The following is a 20525-nucleotide window of genomic DNA, read 5'->3' as shown; positions in this document are numbered from 1 at the left end:
GGATGGTGACAGGTTACTGGAAACCACTTATAGGGCCTGTGATTCATAGTTAATGCTTTATATGTAGTCCGGGTGGAATGTCATCCCCACCCCCACCACATTTCCAGTGGCTTTAGGGACAGTCAGTGGCAAGCTGGCTCAGTAGGGGGGGTAGTGGGGGCAGGTGTCAGGGAGGGCTCCAGGATAAGGAGGCGGGGCGCAGCGCTACAGTGAGGGCGGGGTCTAACAGCAGGGAGGCGTTTCCTTGTCGGATAAACCGCTAGGTTCTGTCCCAGAGGGGGCGTTCCGGGACGACTGTGGGCGGGGCTACCACGCCCCCTTCCATCCTCTTGTCCCGGGAGCTGCCTCCGTTCTCAGGAGCCGCCAGAGACCGAATGGAGACAGAAGCGCCCCAGCCCGGACTGTCGCCTCCGGACTCTGCGCACGACCCTTGGTAAGGAGCACGGCTCGTCCTTATACCGGGGACCGTCGCCTCTCTGCTCGGCTCCGTGCTGGGGTAGCAGCCGCAGGAGGGCATCATAGGTTGGGAGGTACCTGGGTACACAGGGACCTTATGTGCAGGGGCATGAGTAGTGAGGCCACACTGGCGATTGTCCTGGTGCCCAGGGGGCACTGCTACAGGGATGCTGGAGGAGTGATGTACCAGTGCAGCACTTGTGACTATGGCTGCCAGGTCTCCTGAGTCTCTTGTTCAGTCAAAGTTTAAGTGGCACTTAGTTATTCTGCCCTTATACTGGCATGTATGCCATCTATTTAATGGAAGACTGGTTCATCATCATGGATGAGTGTGATAATCCTGTACCCTTAATCCTTGGTGCTGAACATCCCAGGGCATCACTGTGTGCTATTAAGTTCCTGCCCCACCACAGGGTACAGGATAGTCAATTCCTTGTCTTTAAACTGCAGACCTCCAGCTGTTGCCAAACTACAACTCCCAGCATGCCGCAGGCATGCTGGGAGTTGTAGTTTTGCAACAGCTGGAGGTCCGCAGCTTGGATACCACTGCTCCTTACAACCGAAAAGTTCACCAGATTGTGGGGGGAGGCGATAGTCACCTCTCAATCCCATCGATGGGGATGTTAGTGTTTAGTAAAGTTTCCTGGCGGTCCCACGAGTCTGAATTCTAACTCCAACGGTTTGATAAGTCCAAGAATGATCTTTATTATATGACGGATTGTCTGAATAGATTACATAAATGTCTGCCTCTAGATATATGGATATATAATTGTGGTGTGTTGGCTTAATAGACTCTCAGGAATTTAGGAAAGATGGATGGAAGTCAATGAAGCACTTGTATAAAATCTCTCGGTTCTATAAACTTTCGACAGGCGCCCCCGCCCCCCTCCCATTGCTCTTCTATCTCACTATCTTTGTTATCATTTATGACAATATAACGTCTTCCTTTATTAATAAATATATGACGAGACGTCCTTTTCAGCCGGGCGGCACTGCCATGAGGCCCTCTCTTTTTTATCTGCAGCTCTTGCCCCGGGTCTTCATATCTCATCCTATTCTTTATCCAGGTATTTTTGCCGTGTCCTGACATTTTCTCTCGCACCTTTCATCCAGCGAGACGTCCTTGCTGCCGGTTTATACATATTTCCCCCCCAAATAAGTTGTGACTTAGCGTTTGCCTTTTGTTTGTCTTTCCTGACGCTTCTTCGTGTTCCTTTTTTGTCCTTCAGCAAAATGTTCATCGGGGGACTGAGCTGGCAGACTACACAAGGTGAGCGGAATCATTGGATTGGTAGTATATTCAGGGAGCGGGGTGGGCAGAATGTGCGGGCATTGTATTGTTAGCACCCCTTTACTTTTTCACCCCTTTTTTCTTCCTTGTGTTCTCCACCCTTTTCTTTCTGTCTCCCTCCTATGTGCACCCTCCCTCCATCGCATTCTCTCCCTCTCCCTTTGCTTGGACAAGATGTGATTGGATTTTCTGTTGCATTCTGGGATCCGTCTGCCTCGCTTGGTTGTGATAGGCTGCTCTTGTGTTTCTAGAGGGACTGCGGGAGTATTTCAGTCAATTTGGGGATGTGAAGGAGTGTCTTGTCATGAGAGATCCATTAACCAAGAGATCCAGGTAAGGTTCGGTATAACTGTCGACCCAATTTGCCGTTTTCCGGAGGTCACAGGTCACTGGTCTCATTCTCCCACACTTTGCTCTCCATTAGGGGTTTTGGATTTGTCACTTTTATGGACCAGGCTGGAGTCGACAAAGTCCTTGCTCAGTCAAGACATGAACTGGACTCGAAGACGGTATGGGAACCATTTCTTCACATAGCCTCCGTTAAAAATTCAGTACTATGCGGAATAATACATGTGTTTTATTTGGATTTGACTTAGATGTGTTTCTAACAACATTGTAGCGTTTGTTGTTATTAGTATGTTTGCTTTATAAAGATGGTGTTGTTGTTGGAAATATGTCACCATGTTAGAGTGAAGGCCGAGGCCTGCGGTCCACTAGCCATTATTCACAAAGTGATCATTTTGAAGTTTGGGTAACAATGGTTGACACTTTGCACAGACTGTAGCTAAATTTACAGCCAGTACAAAGTTTCTAGGGGATCTCCGGCTTTAGTGGCGCGGTGGCGTCAACTGCTGCAGATAATACAGACTTGCTCGTCATTTGTGTGAAAAGTAAAGTATCTTTTTTGTTTAGCAGGCAAGCAATTTAGACAGCATGTGGGGGAAAGCAGGTATGATACCGTGTTGTATAGGTTGTGTCATTCCCATTAGTGATGCCACATACTAGATCACTAAAAAGAACCTAGTTAGACCGCTGTATTCAGTACTGGAGACCAGATCTTAGAAGGTCGTCAGTTCGTACAACTGCTTTCTTGTCACATATCCATTAATGTCTCTTAGCTTTTTAGTTATTTATTCTATCATTTATTTCCTTCTAAGATTATATGTTTGTGTGTTCGCCTAATGATTCTTTGATCTTTTTATGACATGAAATCAATTGTTCATTGTGAATCTCCTTTAGTTATCAGTAGTAGTTTACTACAATGTTGTTTTGCTTTTTTTTTTACCTGTTTTCTATACTATAAACAGGTGTAGATCTAGACAACCTTTGATGGGTATATTCATTTAGGTCGTATGCCTAGTTACTTTTCACTTGAATATTCATGTTGGCTTACTTGTATGCTGCAAATCCCATGATACCTAGCAATTATTCCGAGCATCATCTGTGGTACAGTAGACCTGTCATAAGCCAATACCTGATGTAACACAGGAGACTCCTTTTTATTTTTTTTTTATTTTTTTTTTTTTGAGTAAAATGAATTGGCAGCAGGTGAACAACAGTACTAAGACCCTTTTAGAAAATTCTAAATATTTTCATTTAACACATTAACAGTGAACATATCCTTGTGGGGGTGCGGGCTGAGTCTATTGAGGTAAGCAAGATTGCGGTCACATCCGGTAAATGTCAGGGAAGAAGAAAATCTCACCGTGCAATTCTTACAGAACATTTCAGGTGGCAGGAGGAGCTTTCATCAGGTTGTCATTACTATTAGCACTTCTCCCCAGAGGATTCACAACAGGTAAAATCTGTGCACAGAGACGACTAGGCTATTGCTAATAACAGTATGTGCCGTACAGTTTCCCGTGTACATCAAGTCTATTGTTTTTGTTTCTTATTTTCCATTATAGCACCAACCTACTTTGTGCACAGAATGCAATCTAGTAAGACCACTTGGCTGTAAAAATCACAGGTCTCACTGTTCTGTAATATTCCATATACCTAGACGCTACCTGGATGTAAATAGGCCAACATCAAAAGTATGGCAGTGTTTTTTTTATTTTTTTTCTCCTTGCTATTGATGGAAGATCATTTGGAAACATATAACTTGTGCAGCCATTCTGCTAACTCCCTGGCACTTTCCATTGAGCTTATTGCAGTGCGTCCCAGTCGGTGGGCTCTTGTTTATCAGTAAGAACTGTGAGGCTCTGGGGACTGTGTCTCTGCTGACACAGGGGGAGGGGGAGCAGTGCGGCTCATGCTGCTGTCCCCAGCTTCTTGGATGGGAAGTTTCTTTTGTTACCTGGGAGGGGACAAATGTGTGTGTTTCATACAAAGAACAGTTGGAAACAGAAGAGATGCAAATGTAGACACTTTATAATTTAGCTGCGGTTGGAGGAGTAGAGGGTTCGGTGGGAGGGAGCTGTAGGGGTAGGTTAGGGGAGGCTGACTTATTTACATATGGAGGTTACATGAACTGGAATATAAAAGTTTTCATTGTGGATAAAATAAAGATTTGATAACTACTGGACATAGTAAAGAATTTGCGGTATAGCAGATTATCTTTTTGAAATATTGGGTGCTTGTGTTTTACTGTAAATTTTGTTAATCAGCTCAGTCATTGGCAAGTGGACCGAACCTATCAACATGACCTGATCCATTCTATAGAACATGTATAAGGTTACGTTCACACGAGCGGATTTTTTTGCGGGTTTCCCGCTGCGTATTTGAAAGTGGGCGGGCTCTTCTCGGCTGTCCGCGGCATATTTTCCGCGGCAGAATCTACGCTACGGAAAATCCGCCGCAAGCCCTATTGAAGTCAGTAGGGACTGTGGTGGATTTTCCGCAGCGTAAATTCTGCCGCGGAAAATATGCTGCGGACAGCCGAGAAGAGCCCGCCCACTTTTAAATACGCAGCAGGAAACCCGCAAAAAAATCCGCCCGTGTGAACGTACCCTTAGTGTGTATGTTATAAACCTTCATCCTCTACAGATCAGATTGTATTATGACACTTTTGATGTGTTATTGGCTTTCAGGACTTGGCGATAAACAATACAAAGTATTCTAGCAGTTTTATAAGGAACATCAAAAAAACTTTTTTAGCCCATTCCTACCATGTCACCCTACTCCAATTCTTAAAAAATTCTAAAGAATACTTTTTTATTTGTAGTGTGTAAACGAAATTTACACTTTTATTCAATTACAATGGGAGCCTTGGTAGGAAATGTGTTTTATTGTGAGTTTAATAGTTATTAGAATTTTAGGTGGCTTATCTTACCTTTAATTCTTATCTGTGTACTTGTATGGCTTGTCTCTGTACACACCCGCTGTATATAATATGGCAATTTCTGCTGTCATTGTCATTGTCTGGGAGTTGATATTGGTAGGTGGGAATTATCTGGAGGCTGCGGCTTTAGTAAATTGTACTTTTTATGTTTGTGAAACTGCTTGTAGATCATTACCTTCTATGTCCATGTAACAGGACCCATGTGGGAATGAAGTCTTTTTAAGATCAGAATGCCCTTTAATTCTGTCTCTTTCTGTCTGTACTCTTCCTGTCTCTTCTCCTGCTACTGAATGCTACAGGTGTCTGTGCCATTTACCTGTAACAATAGTGACTTGTGTTTAGTGATGTGAAATTGGTGCAGTCCCTCCTGCTCCGAGCTGCAGCTTTCTCAGTTAATAGCATCTTCCTGGCCTTTGCTGACATAGCACAGAGGAATGTCATGACAAAGGGGTATTGTTGGGATATTCTATCTCCTGTTTTGATTTCTCTCCCTTGATGCCCAGAAGCACAAACATTCCCCAGTTCATGACTATTCGGTGAGGGCTGTGGACTCTATGCCAAACCTGACCCTGATATTTCGGCAGGTCTTCTGTCCTGGTAGGGGTCAACCTAGTTTACAAGTTTATAAGCATACAAAAACTATTCTTATCTACTTTATCATTCTAACTATGGCAATAGTGTGTTAACTGACCAATAAATCTACCCCGACCAAGTAATTACAATGTCTCCCATGAAAACGGTAAGACACCAGCTTTCCTTAGGAATATATATCTCTCTCTTAGAAAAAGTATTATGAAAAGAGCAGCGCTCCTGGAGTGACTGTTTACAGTAACCATGGCAACCTGGGTGTCACTACATTGATATAGGATCCCTAGAAGACATGTTTCCTTAGGCACATATATTTTACAGCCGTCAGTCTGATGAACACTTTGTAGCTAATTTTCAGGATTTATTCACAATACTAATATTCAATACACAAATACACAATGTTATTCTCAATTGTTATGAATTGCTATCTATTAACAGGATATTCCCATGTCAGACATTTATGGAATATGGACAAACTGTCTAAGATGCCAATGTCCCTTTAATAACATTATTTGCATCTGAATGTATAACATTTTAATGATATTTTGGTAGAATTCTGATACAAACTACTCCTTAAGTGATGTAGTTGTAACCCGGCAGCACTAGGTTTTTTTTTTTTTTCTTCTTCTGTTTTGTAAAATAGTGGTGATTTTAATTATTTTACATTTCCAGCCCTTTTTTTTCTTATATTTTTATGGTTAATAGTTGTGATGTGCTATTTTCTTTAATGTATAGGGAATTATATAAATCATGTTATAATAACATTAAGGCTGCATTCACACGGCCATCTAGACCCAACCCGTTCTTCTCCCGTCAAAAATAAAAACGGACAGTAACGGATGTTAACCGTTTGGATCCATTATTGTTCAGTTAATTAAAAAAAAATAAAAAATTAAATTTTTGGGTTCTGAGCAAAACACAAACGTATGCAAACGGATGACATTAAAGGCTCATCTGTTTTCCATAGACTTCAATGTTAATTTATTGTATCAATTTTGTCTTCCGTTTTTTTGACGGAAGAAAAAATACTGCATCTGCCATTTTTTCTGCCGTCAAAGAAACGGAAATGAGTGCAGACGGGTACAAACGGATGTAAACTGATTGTAAAAAAATCCCATTGACATGAATGGGATTTTTTTTAAACTGTTTTAAATCCGTTTACAGCCTGCAAGAACGGAGACCCAAACTGGGATAAAAAACGGGGACAGACGGCCGTGTGAACGCACCCTTACTTACCAGTCATTCTCCACACAGCTTTGACAATCCACATACAAAATAAAATAAATAAACAGAAAACTAGTGGTTTCCTATACCTGTCCTAGTTATGCAGTTGAGTTTACTCTGAAGTGTGAAGTATGAAACCATAGATACAGTTATTACAGTGATTTATGGTACATTTTATGTAGTGTAAATCTGTCTGTATTGTGTCAGGTATAAAATTCTAGGTTTCTGTATATCTATTTGCATAGTATTTCCCTTTACTGGACACTCAGGCATGTATACTTTTTATGGCGTTGTACTATTGACAGGTGAACACTTGCAGTGTCTTTAATGTCTTTGCGCCCTGCTGTACAGTTTTTAGGCATTAGTCATGTTTATTTATTATGTCCCAGTAGCCTTTCTCTTTAGTACCTTCAGTTGTCCGAAAGTTTAAAAATGTTCATATTTTCATTTTCAGATTGACCCAAAAGTAGCTTTTCCTCGCAGAGCTCAGCCGAAGGTAAGTTTGAAATCATCAGTATATGGGCTTCAATTGGCAAATATTTTTTATGCAAGTAAATATGTTTCTTTTAGAATTCCTGGAAGCACTGTAGTGGTGATAGTTGGGGACAGTCAGTTTAAGCAGCAGGGGAGAGGGCTAGGAGGGAGATGTAACTATTGGAAGGAAATCGGCTTATGTCCAATAACTAGCAGGTGGATCAGAATTGGGTCCTGCAAACACCGGCAGAATTGGGTTAATTCCCTTAAGTAGTTTGTTGACAGACGGCATCTTGGTGTCAGAGCCAGGAAGCTTAGCACCAGGGTAATTAGGGGCAGCTGGGAGACCCTCAACAAGGCTCATTTTATTAGTTACTGTGATTGTTTTTGTCTGATGATTTTATGTGATGTACGTCTCTATATAGTATCTGGCAAGTGTCTTGCGGGATTGATTTCAGGCTGCAATCTCTATAGCAAAGACTGAGGTTTTCCTAGGAGCTAGAATACTTTTCTTTGCCCTACATATGCTTCCAGGGAGCTTGAAAAAAAAATCTAATCCCTTCCATCATATACAGAAGCAGCACCTGTGTTCCTGCCTGCTGCTCATCCCCTGGTCAGTCCCTTGTCCGCACACGTCACCTGACTACTCTTAATTGTTACAGATGGTGACAAGGACAAAGAAGATTTTTGTGGGCGGATTGTCAGTGAATACGACTGTTGAGGATGTAAAACAATATTTTGAGCAGTTTGGAAAGGTGAGTGTGCCACGGCAGTGAGGGGCAGTGAGGTTTTACATAATCTGCGAGGGGCAGGTCCCAAAGTTTCAGGCACAAATTATGGACTGAGCCATTTGGTAATTAGCCGAACATCCATCATCATGATGAAGCGTGATGTTAATGGAGGCCTGCGGTCTCTATGACAGCTGGAGAGGCATTCTCATCCGCGTCAGTAAGTCGCTGGTCAGCACGTGGGGAGATTTCAAAAGAAGCCTGTAGATTTGGGGATTAAGTGAATAAAGCAATACACATTTCCTTTTTTTTCTTTCTTCTTCTTCTTTTGATCGGGAGGAATTGCTAACTACATCAAGCATAGTAAAAGTTGCAATTCTGCAGTTGTAAAGGGATTATTCCCAACTATGGCTTCTCCTCTCTGTCCATGACACCTGAGGATGGCCCTCCCCCATTATAAAGCCCTTGCAGACAGTGACGAACAAGCCTTGTTATAAGGCGATTAGATCCCCATTTAATTAGGAGGTTGGAGAGATCACTGGATGACTCGGATTTCTCTCCCATCGGCTGCAGATTATCTACCACAGTGTAATGGGGGGGGGGGGGGGGGGGGCGGTGATCGGACATTACACACATATGACAGGAATACATTATATTGCAGCAAGCATTTATAGACTGTGAATTGATGGGTTACCTGTCCAGACACAGTTGTTACAAAACAAAGTAAAATACGCCATCTTTGGCTTTAAAGTAAAACCGTGCCTATATCTTGTTACTTTATCTTGTTATTTCATTCCTGCTACTTTTATTTTTCGTGCCCACTTTTGTCTTTGTTTCTTCTTTCTAGATCTCTTCTTTTCTTGCATCTCATACTCCCTCTCCCCCTGATATCTGGTGGGGCCCTCCCCCCTCCCCCCATCTTTTCAGTTGCACACAAAAGCTTTTGCCTCTTTCCCTCTCCCCTGCGGCTCAGGACATACTAAGCTGCAGTCATAGTAACAGGACAGGGCTCCCAGAGCCTCCGATTCTCCAGGGAACCAAACGGTTTTCTTTGAAAGGCAAGAAACTGTTTGACCTGATGAGTAAATAAATATCTCATAGATCTTAAGGCAGGACACACAGAAACCCAGAGCGCCTCTGTTTCCCGGTGCTTCCATTTTCTCCCCTCAGCTCCTTGTGTACCTCATGCATTTCTTTTCTCTGTGTTCCCCCTCATTCTGAAGTCCCTGTGTGGCCTCCTTCTCCTTCTTTTCTTGTGCCTGCTCCCTGCCCTTCACTGTAGGCCCCTTTACCCCTATTCTTTTCACAATGCAGAGTTTCAGCACCCCCCCCCCCCCTTTCCTGCTTGCTTCCTCTATGTGATCCACCTGTGTCATTTTCAATCTACTCCGCTATAATCATTAGATTCACCCCTTCAGCTTGTTTCACACTTTGTCAGCGGCACATCTGCCAAGATGTCTTACATTTACATGGGACTGACTGCCCCCTCTCCCCTTGTTCTCTCATACAGGTCGATGACGCCATGTTAATGTTTGATAAAACAACAAACAGGCACAGAGGTAAGTCTCCTTGCTGTGCTTTAGACATGTAACAGAAATGTGTCTACCCAGATCTGCTCCTTGTGATGTGATAATCCTCTTTGCAGAGGCTTGTGTGTATAAAATGGTAAAGTTCCTGGGGATGAGTGTTCAGCATGAGGTCCGTGCTGAGCTGGACACAGCTTCATTGTTCTTTCCCTTCCTGACTCTGAATACCTGTCCATCCTCTTTCTGTTGCCTGCAGCCTCTCCTGATAACACAGTCAGATCTCCCATTTTCAGGGTCCACTATCACATATGGTGGGGTTATTAACTCATGCTGACAAAGCATATATAGAGCCCGTGGTTATAGCCCGATTTTACAGATCTTTATCTGATCAGTCACATGATAAGGTCACCAGGCAATCATCACATTTACATGGATCCCTTAGGGCAAGGAATGAATTAGGGTACTTATGCGGCTATTGTGTGGCCAACACATAAAGGCTACTTATATGCAGATTGGAAAAGCAGGTAACTAACCATAGTCCAAAGAGTCCCTTACCTCCCCATAGTGCACAGATAGAAACATCTGTTCTAGTTGAACTATAGAGGCACATTCAATATGCGTCATTTATTTTACTTCTATTATTAGAAGGGTCGGTGTTAAACTGGTTTCGGAAATCTTTAACATTTGAAAAATATTTGAGAAGTCAAATGATCTTTTAGTTGCTACACTCAGCTCAGTCCTTACTAGCGTCACAGGGATCTGCTCTCTCCGGTTTGTTTTGTCATTAAAAATGGGATCAGATCCCAGAAGAGGAAACAAGAGAAACCAATTGTAAATGAAAGGTTCGGGAATGTTTTCCCATGTGTATTCTTCTGAGATACATTCCTCTTCTTGTTAAGAAAAGACTTGAAACAATAAAACAGGACAAAAATACCTAAATATATACCCCCGTGATATCTGCTTTGGATTTACACTATGTATACCAAAGACTTTGCTGCGGTTCTGGATGCAGACTTAGCCACCTTCAGAGGGGTCAGTCTATGTCCTGACTGCACAACTTAGTTTCTGTGCAGAATCCCTGGCAATAAGCGTCATGTCTATTATTTTTTGGGGTGTATTGATTTCAGATCTGCAGCAGATAAAAATCCATGTAGTATGAACCATGCTGTGGATCTCCAGTAAAAATAATGGGAAGCTGTTTGTGGATAAAATTCTCTTGAATTTGAGCATGGAATAAATACAGGTTCTGCATCAAAATCAGCAAAAAATCCAGCTTGTGAGCATGTCCTAAAACTTTTAGTTCTTGTATTATATGTAATAGGTTATAGTTCGGTTTGCCCATACATATAGTCCGGAACTTTACTGTTATGTGAAGGACTCCAGAAGATGACTCCATAAAGGCTGTTGGTTATCACGTGCTTACCACATTTTCCAGCATGTCCAATAGTGATCAGTTCAGCTTGAAAGCATCACTATGTATTGTTTTGAGATCACACATGCTGGGAAATCGGACACTTGCCCAGAACTGACTTTGATATAGGAACATGTACAAGCATCTTTAAGGGTTTGTCATAAACATAGTTCCTGACCAAATACACTCTTAAGGATTTATGGACATTAAAGGGGTACTCATTTTTTAAATGAACTGGTGCCAGAAAGTTAAACAGATTTGTAAATTACTTCTATTTAAAAATCTTTACCCTTCCAGTACTTTTTAGCAGCTGTATACTACAGAGGAAATTCTTTTCTTTTTGAATTTCTTTTTTGCCTTGTCCACAGTGCTCTCTGCTGACACCTCTGTCCATATCAGGAACTGTCCAGAGCAGCATATTTTTGCTATGGGGATTTTCATCTGCTCTGGACAGTTCCTGATACGGGCATCAGGTGTCAGCAGAGAGCACTGTGGACAAGACAAAAAAGCTGGATATTTTTTAATAGAAGTAATTTTCAAGTCTGTTTAACTTTCTGGCACCAGTTGATTTAAAAAAAAAGTTTTCCACCGGAGTACCCCTTTAAGGAGGAGGGGGTCCTTATTTGGAAATGGTTACATTGTGGAAGTTTGCCCAGGAGCCATACCCATCATGACTAAACGATCATCACAAGGATCCATTTTGAAGGGGGCTGTTTGCAAAAGGAATGCCCCTTTAAATCTACATGCAGAATTCAGCTTTCTATGGGCTGGAATTTTTTTTCACTTTTTTACATTTTAATATTTTAAAAAACAAACAAAAAACTAGTTATAGGTTTGTCAGCACATCCTAGAAAAAAGGAGTGGCTTTGTCATTTTTACATGGGAGATAATGCAAGATCAATGGGGGGGGGGGGGGGGATTTATTAAAACCTGTCCAGAGGAAAAGATGGCCAGTTGCCCATAGCAACCAATCAGAAGCGATCTGATTGGTTTCTATGGGCAACTCAGCAGCCTTTCCATAGGACAGGTTTTGATAAATCCCCCCCAAGTCTGTGGCTAACTGTGCACTGTTTCTTTTCAGACCATTAGTAAAATGAGGCCCAAGAATAGGGATCCAACGGGGCAATCCCTTGTGCATAAACATGGAAACTCTCCTGTCAATGACTCAATCCATCCTCTTCCTAATTTAAAATGTTTAATATCAGAAAAGGTAGATATGTTAAACAAGGTTTAAGAGCCTTTTACATTGGACAACTATAGATAGAAATCCCTCATTTATAAACATCTTAATGATAATTTTCCAGTGTGTGCATAGACGAAAATCAATACAAAATCATTATTGGTGGCGTAGTCAGTAAATGGAGGTGTCCGAGTAGTTACATTTACAATAGACAATGCTGTCTATTCCAAGAGCAGTCAATAATCAACAATGATGCAATTCGACCGTCTAGGAGGAGTTTGCGGACAGTCAAGCTGTGCCCATACACATGGGTTGTCAGCGCAGTGTTGCATATTTAGTGCCTGGTTATATTTGGCAAATCCTTTTTCAAACTGATCCTGATAAATCCTATTGACTTTACAATTTCAATATTTTTGACAGAACAAATAGCACAGCAGACTACAAGATTCTGCATGTTGCATTTTTGGTCCATTTTTCTCAAAAGAGGACTTGTGGCTAAAACCCCCCAAAAATGAACATTTACTGACATTAAGTAGTTTAGGTTCCTTGATCACACACCTTTTTACAGTTTCTTGATATGCCCTTCCATTCCCGAGATATGTGGGTTTATCATTTGTCTGACAATTCAGTCAGATGGGCGTGAATTTAATTTTAATCAGGTGATGGGCGGGATTATACAGTAAAGGGGTGTGAATGTTTTACATTGAGGGACGGGTATCCCTAACACCTGACTGTATAATCCTGCCCATCACCTTATTTTCACGAACATTATAAATAAAAGTACACACCATCTGACTGATTCTCGTAATTGTCAGACAAAATATAAACCCACATGTCTTGGGAAATGAAAGGAGTATCAAGAAACCGTAAAAAGGTGTGTGATTAGGGCACCCTAAGCTATTTAATAATAATGAAAAAATCTCATTTTCTGGGGTTGCCTACAGGTCCTCTTTAAAAAAAAACACTCTGGGTAGAATATATACATTGTATTATCCCCAGTGCAGGGCCTGAAGGAGCAGTACTGCTTGAATCAGTGAGAAAGGGCTTTTATGTACCATGTAGGAAATTGGAAGCATAAATAGGTACAGTATTGTCCCATAGAGCTTGTGGCTTTACTTTGGACTGCTACTTTTCAATGGCTGCGTACCACAGGGAGGTGGGGTCCCCTAAAGTGGGACAACCTTTACTGATAATGTAGCAAAATTTGCTATGTCCTATATCTAATGGTCAAATGAAACATCTGTAAGTAGACTGTTGTGAAATCAGAAAGCTATGTGCCATGGTCTTTCTACAAATTTCCTTCAAGGGGTTTTCTTGGAATTTTGGATTGATGGCCTTTCCACAGAATAGCCATCATTTGTTGATTGGCAGAGCTGTTTTGTCCCTCCGCACTATACAGTCAATGGGCCTGGAAGCCCTGTGCTGTTCATTGTATAGTAGTGGCGCCGGGTTACTGCAGCCCAGCTACCATTAAAGTAATGACGGTAGTAGTTGGAAGTTCAGCTGCAGTTATTCGGATGCACCAGTATACAATGAATGGTGCAGGGCTACTGTAGTGCTAAATGCTGAACAGTGGACCGGTAGCACTCATGGATAGACCATGGATCAGTCAAAAAGTCCTAGAAATAAAATTTTACTAAAATGTACCCAGTAAGGCCAGGTACACATATGGGAATGCCAGATGCAACAAGCTGGGTCCTGTGCCCCATAGGTGGAAATAGGCCTTGGCATGGGACATATGAAACATCCAGCATTGTTGCTCTCTGACGTGGTTGTGGCTAATCAAAATTCATGCAATGTTTTTTGATGCCAGATGGCAACTATGTCAAACATCTGTGGACTTGGCCTTACTGAATATTTGTATATAAACAGTGAAACAAACAAGGATAGCGTTGGACTTTCATGCAGGACAGATTTTGTATACTTGTGTATAGATATATACGGTATAACAATGTACTATGCTACATCAGTTATAAGAAAAATATTGTAATACTAGTAAGTAAAGCCCATTCTTAGTGTACTAAGTTCAGTATACTATAATTTATACTATAGTCTGTCCTAAATACTGTAATTTGTATTTCTATGAGGATGTGCAGACCAACAAGGCTATTGCTTGTAAAAAGGTTTTAGTTTACATTATAAAGTGAGAACATTGGTAGGAATAACATTAGTATTGAGAAGCGGGAGACCTAGTGAGGAGGCCGAACAGTGTTAAGCCACCTACGTTGCCATAGAGTCGCCCTATTCCCTGTTTGCTACATGCTATGTATTAGTGATCGGATTGCATTCATTCACGGCTATATGGTGGTTTATGAAACAGGACTGTTAAAGTCAGGGATTGGGAGACCTGCCAGGAACAAGAGTTGACTAGTGAATTGTGTGTGTGAGCCATGTCTCATGTTGAGGTAGAAAATAGTTGAAAAGTTTGAAATCCTCTTTTAGATGTAGGAATGTATGAAATGTTCCAAGATAAAATATTCAGCACTGGACCTGAGCACTAGACGTTGCTCTGAATTCAGGGAGAGTTGTGTCTCCTCTAAAGCGTATAATGGGGCCATTGTTTCTTACAGCAGAAGGTTCTGATACAGTTCCATATGCCGAGGGCTTGTCACAATGACCAATCTGCACAGTGAAGCCTGATCATGTATGGTTCTTGTGCTGCTCTATTGTCCACTCAGCGCAGATTAGAGAATTGAGCCAGGGTATAGGGTTGAAGAGGCAGAAATATCAATCAGAGAAATCTGTAAGATACAACCAGGCAGTGCCCAAATAATACAACTGTATTATGCCCAAATAGCATCTCTATATACTATGCAAATAATACAGCTATGTAAATAAAAAATCCTTACTAGTAATTGAGGATAACAAAGGGTTAAAATCCCTTGCCTCCTTGCATCCTCACCCCACAACAGTTTATCCTGCAGTTCACACTATTTCCTACTGGGCTGTAATAAAGGGTTTTTCCTCAAATTGTACATTTATCACCTATCCTTAAAGGGGTAATCCGGTGGAAAACTTTTTTTTTTTTTATCAACTGGTGCCAGAAAGTAAAACAGATTTGTAAATTACTTCTATTAAAAAAATCTTTATCCTTCCAGTACTTTTTAGCTGCTGTATACTACAGAGAAAGTTCCTTTCTTTTTGAGTTTCTTTTTTCCTTGTCCACGTTGCTCTCTGCTGACACCTCTGTCCGTATAAGGAAAAGTCCAGAACAGGAGAAAATCCCCATAGCAAACCTATGCTGCTTTGGACAGTTCCTGATACAGACAGAGGTGTCAGCAGAGAGCACTGTGGACAGAAAAAAAAAAAGAAATCCAAAAACAAAAGAACTTTCTCTGTAATATACAGCCGCTAATAAGTACTGGAAGGATAAAGATTTTTTTAATAGAAGTAATTTACAAATCTGTTTAACTTTCTGGCACCAGTTGATAAAAAAAAAAGTTTTCCACCAGAGTACCCCTTTAAGATAGGTAATGTCTAATACCTGGGACCCCCGTCAATGACTAGGACTGGGAGTTTGAGTGGCACAACAGTCTTGCAAATTCAGTGTCTACATTCCGGATATCGATGAAGAAGACTAACGCCCCTCTACTTCCCCATGTCCCCTAGTGGTTTCTTAATAGTTTGGCCCTGTGATCTGCCCCTCCCTACCCCCATAGTTCCCATCTCCCCTCCCCGATCACAGATTGTGATATTTTGTTATTTGACGTTGGTTTTATTATGTATGATGGAGCGGAGTGTTAGTGTCGCATATGGTACTATGTGTAGCTTAGGGAGCTTATGTTGTATATTGTACTATCATGCTTTGTATGGTTGTAATTTATAGTGTGATTTGTAATCACTGAATGATCGATTAAGCTCAATTGCAAAACTACAACTCCCAGCATGTCCGGACAACCTTTGGCTGTCCGGACATGCTTGGAGTTGTAGTTTTGCAACAGCTGGAGGCACCCTGGTTGGGAAACGCTGGTCTATAGAGCTGACATAAAAAGCCGGGTGCCGTGTTGGCGCCATAAGTCACATAGACATTGAATGGAGCTCAACCATTGAATCATTCAAAGATATTACTGATTGCAGTAAGGAGTAATTGGAAGCGGGGTGCTTAGGACCCCTGTTCTAGTGACTGTTGACGTTGCCAGCTATAAGGGCTCCAGAGAGACATTAGTGATAAACATCCTTGTGGGAAAAACCCTTCAATGGTGATATAAATAGAAACATACAAGATTGTTGGCAGAAAAAGACCACCCGGTCCATATAGTCTGCCCTTATGTTATTTCCTTAGTATTTATCTTAGGATAGATATAGGTTTATCTCAGGAGGTTTAAATTCACGTACTCTGGATTTACCAACCACATCTGCCTGAAGTTTGTTCCAATCATCTACTACTCTTTCAGTAAAAAAAATAATATTCCGACATCACTTGGTATTTCCCCCCTTAACCACTCTCAGATTGGGCCCCCCTTATTCTTGTGTTTAGATTATTTAACCCTTAAAGAGTAGCTCCCACCTTCCTTTTTTTTTTTTTTTTTTTTCTGTCCCTGCCTATTGCCCATCTATCCCTTCCTAACCCCCTCCCTGCCTTTAATTTTTTTTTACTATCTTAGAAATGGCTTTTTGTCTACCTGGTAGTGTGCTAAGGGCAGAAATCGACCCCCAGCAGGCATCAGTGATGTCACGCCTGCTGGGGGTCGATTTCTGCCCTTAGCTCATCTATACGCCCTTAGCTTATCTATATAGGCTATGATTGTTTTCCTAACAGTGTACCTCCAGCTGTTTCACAACTACAATTCCCAGCTTGCCCTGACATCTATTGGGTATCAGGGCACGCTGGGAGTTGTAGTGGTGAAACAACTGGAGGCACCATGTGTTGAAAACAATCTATCTTTGTTATGGCCCTGGCTGCCAATCCCCCCGAAACAACTCCCCCCCACCCCCGAAACAACCCCTTATAAGACCTCAGATCAGACATACCCAAGTACAGGACACATGCGTCCTGAGGCAGCAGCAGCGCAGCACGGAGATTCAGTGCGCACTGCCGCGCATATATGCCGGGAGTTGGGGCCAGCGCGCGAGGCCAGGGAGCCAATGCGCACAGCCCCGGCGTTCACAACGCTCTCTCCCGCCTCTTTGATTGACAGGCAAGCGCAGGCTGACGGAATTCGGACTGATGCCCGGCCGTGATAAGTCCAAATTCAGCTGTGACGTCACAGCAGGCTGCAGCCGGCTACTAGGAGGGAGACCCCTAGTGGCCGGATTTTCAACAGTAAATTAAAATAATTTACACAAAGAAAAATAATAGAAGTATATTAGAGATATGTTGTAGTACATAAGTACTACAACATATAAAAAAAAATTATGACATTGCCCATTTAAATATATTTAAAGGTTTTATTCATGTGCCCCCTTTCTTTTCCTCAAGACTATACAGCTATAAGTGGGAATTTATTTTGTGACTTTTTCAGCACTATCTTCTTTATTTTTTTAAACTGCCACGGCAGTTTTTGAGCCAAAGCCAGAAGTGTTTTCAAAAGGAATGGGAAATATATAGGAAGGAGTTATATTTCTCCTTCCTACTGGATTCACTTGTGACTTTGGCCCAAAAACTGCAGTGGCAGTGGCTTTATGCCAGTTAAATTTGTGATATTGTTGATGATATTATTGATGTGTTGATCTATTATGAATTTGCACACTTTCAATGAACTTTTTTGTATACTTTTTTTACGCCCACCTTTTTAGTGTTTAATTTTGCAAAGATTTAAAAAAAAAAATTCCAAATTGGTTGCTATGGGCAACTGGTCAACTTTTCCTTTGCACATGTTTTGATAAATCTCCCCTATATATTATATATACCATACTACCTTTTTGTGCCAAAAACTAAAAATAAGGAGTATGCTGGGGAAAAAAAAAAGAAGCTTGATCAATGGGGGGAGATTGATCAATACCTGTCCAGAGGAAACGTTGCCCATAGCAACCAATCAGATTGCTTCTTTCATTTTGCCGAGGCCTTGTTAAAAATGAAAGAAGAAATCTGATAAATCTCCCCTAAGGTGTCTAAAATATCAGAAAAGGTTTGCAAAAGTTCAAAAAAGAAGATGTCCAGTGCTAAGAAATATATTCCCTATTTGCAAGATAGGGGATAAATGTCTGATCGTGGGGGGTCTGACCGCTGGGACCCCCGCGATCTCCAGTACGAGGCCCCGGCTTGGCCCCAGCCCTGCTCTGCTAGAGCGCGTTTCATACCCAGCACGTCAGCTGGTCAAAACACGCCCCCTCCATTCTCCGATAGAGATGAATGGAGGGAGCATGTTTGTGCCAGCTGACCTGTTGTGTGCGAAACGACCTGCTGTGTTCGGGGCTCCGTACGGGAGCTGACTCTCTGCGATCATTTATCCCCTACCCCTGAATTTCTTAGCATTGGACATGTTCTTTAGGTCTATCTTGATATGTTTTATGCTTTAGCTCTTCCACCGTAATAAGGTCCAGTTTAACCAAAACACCACATTGACGCCATAAATAATTTCACCTTTTCTGGAATATGTATTATTGTGAAACATAAAACAAAACCAGCCTACCACCTGATACCAGCACAGAAAATCAGCACAGAAAAAGGAAATATCTGCAGAGTATGGGCATGTTCACAATGGCACAAGATGTGCTTGTGTGAAGTGCTTCAGTGTGGCTCAGTGTGTAATCTGTGGGCAGTGCGGTGGGGGGATTTGTGGGTGGCCCTAAGGCTCCCATTGACTTAAACTAAAGTCAATGAGAGCCTAAGGGTCACTCACAAATCCCCCCACCGCACTGCCCACAGAGTTTTGGGCAGTGACACTGCATTGTTTTGGACGTGAAAATAGTTTTCTATGTCCAAAACAGTGTGTTATCTGCTGTGAACATACCCTTATGCAACTTTTGTATTTGTAGATTTAACCTGTAAAATGTTAAGTGGAATTATTCTTTAAGTCTGAACCCTTCTCTTTTAAAGGGGTACTCCGGCCCTAAGACATCTTATCCCCTATCCAAAGGATAGGGGATAAGATTTCTGACGGCAGGGGTCCCGCCGCTGGGGACCTCGGCAATCTTGCATTCGGCACCCACCTCTTTGAGCTGCACGGGGCCAGAGTATCGTGACGTCACGCCCCGCCCCTGCTATGCAAGTCTATGGGAAGGGGCGTGACGGCCCACGGGGGGGAAGAGTCGTGACGTCACGATACTCCGGCCCCGTGGTCGGCACCCGGCAGTTTGTGAGCTGGCAGCGTGGCGTGCAGCTCAAAGAGGTGAGTGGCGAATGCAAGTTTGCGGTGGTCCCCAGCGGTGGGACCCCCGCAGTCAGACATTTTATCCCCTATCATTTGTTTAGGGGATAAGATGTCTTAGGGCTGGAGTACCCCTTTAAATATTATTGTGTATGAATATAAAAAAGTAGTATTCCAGCTCATTGTGTATATAGCTGTGGTCTTCCCAATCTGTGTGTGCTATATAAATAAAGAATTATTATTATTATGGGCTCATGAGTAAGGGCTTATTCACAGGTTGAAGTCAAATTTAAAAAACATTTGCAGTGATTTAATGAAAATATCTGCAAAAACTGCTATGTGATTGCAGTGTGTGCATAGACCCTAACACCTAACAATGTATACCTTAGTGGAGACCACACGATCAGTAAAACATAAAACCACAGATGGCTATCTGCTATACAGTGACAGTTTAGCATCATCGTTCATTTGACCAGTAATCTTGGGGTTTTCTTATAACTTACTAATGTCCATTCCAAGGAAAGCCATACAGTCTGAGTGATGTCTGGTTCTACTTGCAGGATTTGGCTTTGTGACCTTTGAAGGGGAAGACATTGTTGAGAAAGTCTGCGAGATTCACTTCCATGAGATCAACAATAAAATGGTAAGTGGGAATTTGGTTGCTTAGGTCAGTTTATTCTGTGACACAGGCGACTTAATACAAAAGTATATACAACAATATAAAATAGACACATTTTTATATTTGTGATGATAGCTGGGTGACATCTCTTCAATCAGCTATACAATTCGCCATACTGTTTGTCACCAAGCTTGCACAGAAACTATTTGTAAAGCTTTTCTATCACTTTTATTTTTAAACAGAAAATAGGAAGAACTCCAGCTCGATGCAGATCAATATGCCATCTTTATTACTCGAAGCTACATGGATCACAGGTAAAACAGGATGTGACGCGTTTCGGCCAGGTGCTGGCCTTACGCATATTGATCTACATCGAGCTGGAGTTCTTCCTATTTTCTGCTTGCAAAGTTTTGGTGCAGTCCGCACCTTACTCCGTGCTCGACTTGGTGGAATTCGGGAGAGCTGGTATATATACTTCTATTGTGCACTTTCATT

General features: G+C 41.9%; 1 protein-coding gene across 5 annotated transcripts in view; it reads left to right on the top strand.

Moving 5' to 3' along the window:
• The first annotated feature begins 315 nt into the window (after positions 1-315).
• MSI1 (musashi RNA binding protein 1) overlaps positions 316-20525 on the top strand; it is a 31843-nt gene continuing 11633 nt past the window's right edge. For 4 of the 5 annotated variants that reach the window (XM_056530139.1, XM_056530135.1, XM_056530126.1 and 1 more), the window contains exons 1-8: positions 316-433; positions 1686-1726; positions 1999-2080; positions 2172-2256; positions 7297-7338; positions 7979-8071; positions 9555-9603; positions 19972-20054. In XM_056530139.1, coding sequence (XP_056386114.1) covers positions 375-433; positions 1686-1726; positions 1999-2080; positions 2172-2256; positions 7297-7338; positions 7979-8071; positions 9555-9603; positions 19972-20054 — 534 coding nt within the window. In that variant the 5' untranslated portion in view covers positions 316-374. Of the gene's footprint in view, positions 434-1685; positions 1727-1998; positions 2081-2171; positions 2257-2662; positions 2697-7296; positions 7339-7978; positions 8072-9554; positions 9604-19971; positions 20055-20525 lie in introns of those variants that run through there. The other variant, XM_056530156.1, reaches the window with a different exon arrangement.

The sequence above is a fragment of the Hyla sarda genome, chromosome 1 (assembly GCF_029499605.1).
Source record: "Hyla sarda isolate aHylSar1 chromosome 1, aHylSar1.hap1, whole genome shotgun sequence".
NCBI lineage: Eukaryota > Metazoa > Chordata > Amphibia > Anura > Hylidae > Hyla > Hyla sarda.
Note: the sequence above shows the minus strand (reverse complement) of the source record. Positions and strands in the feature narration are given on the sequence as shown.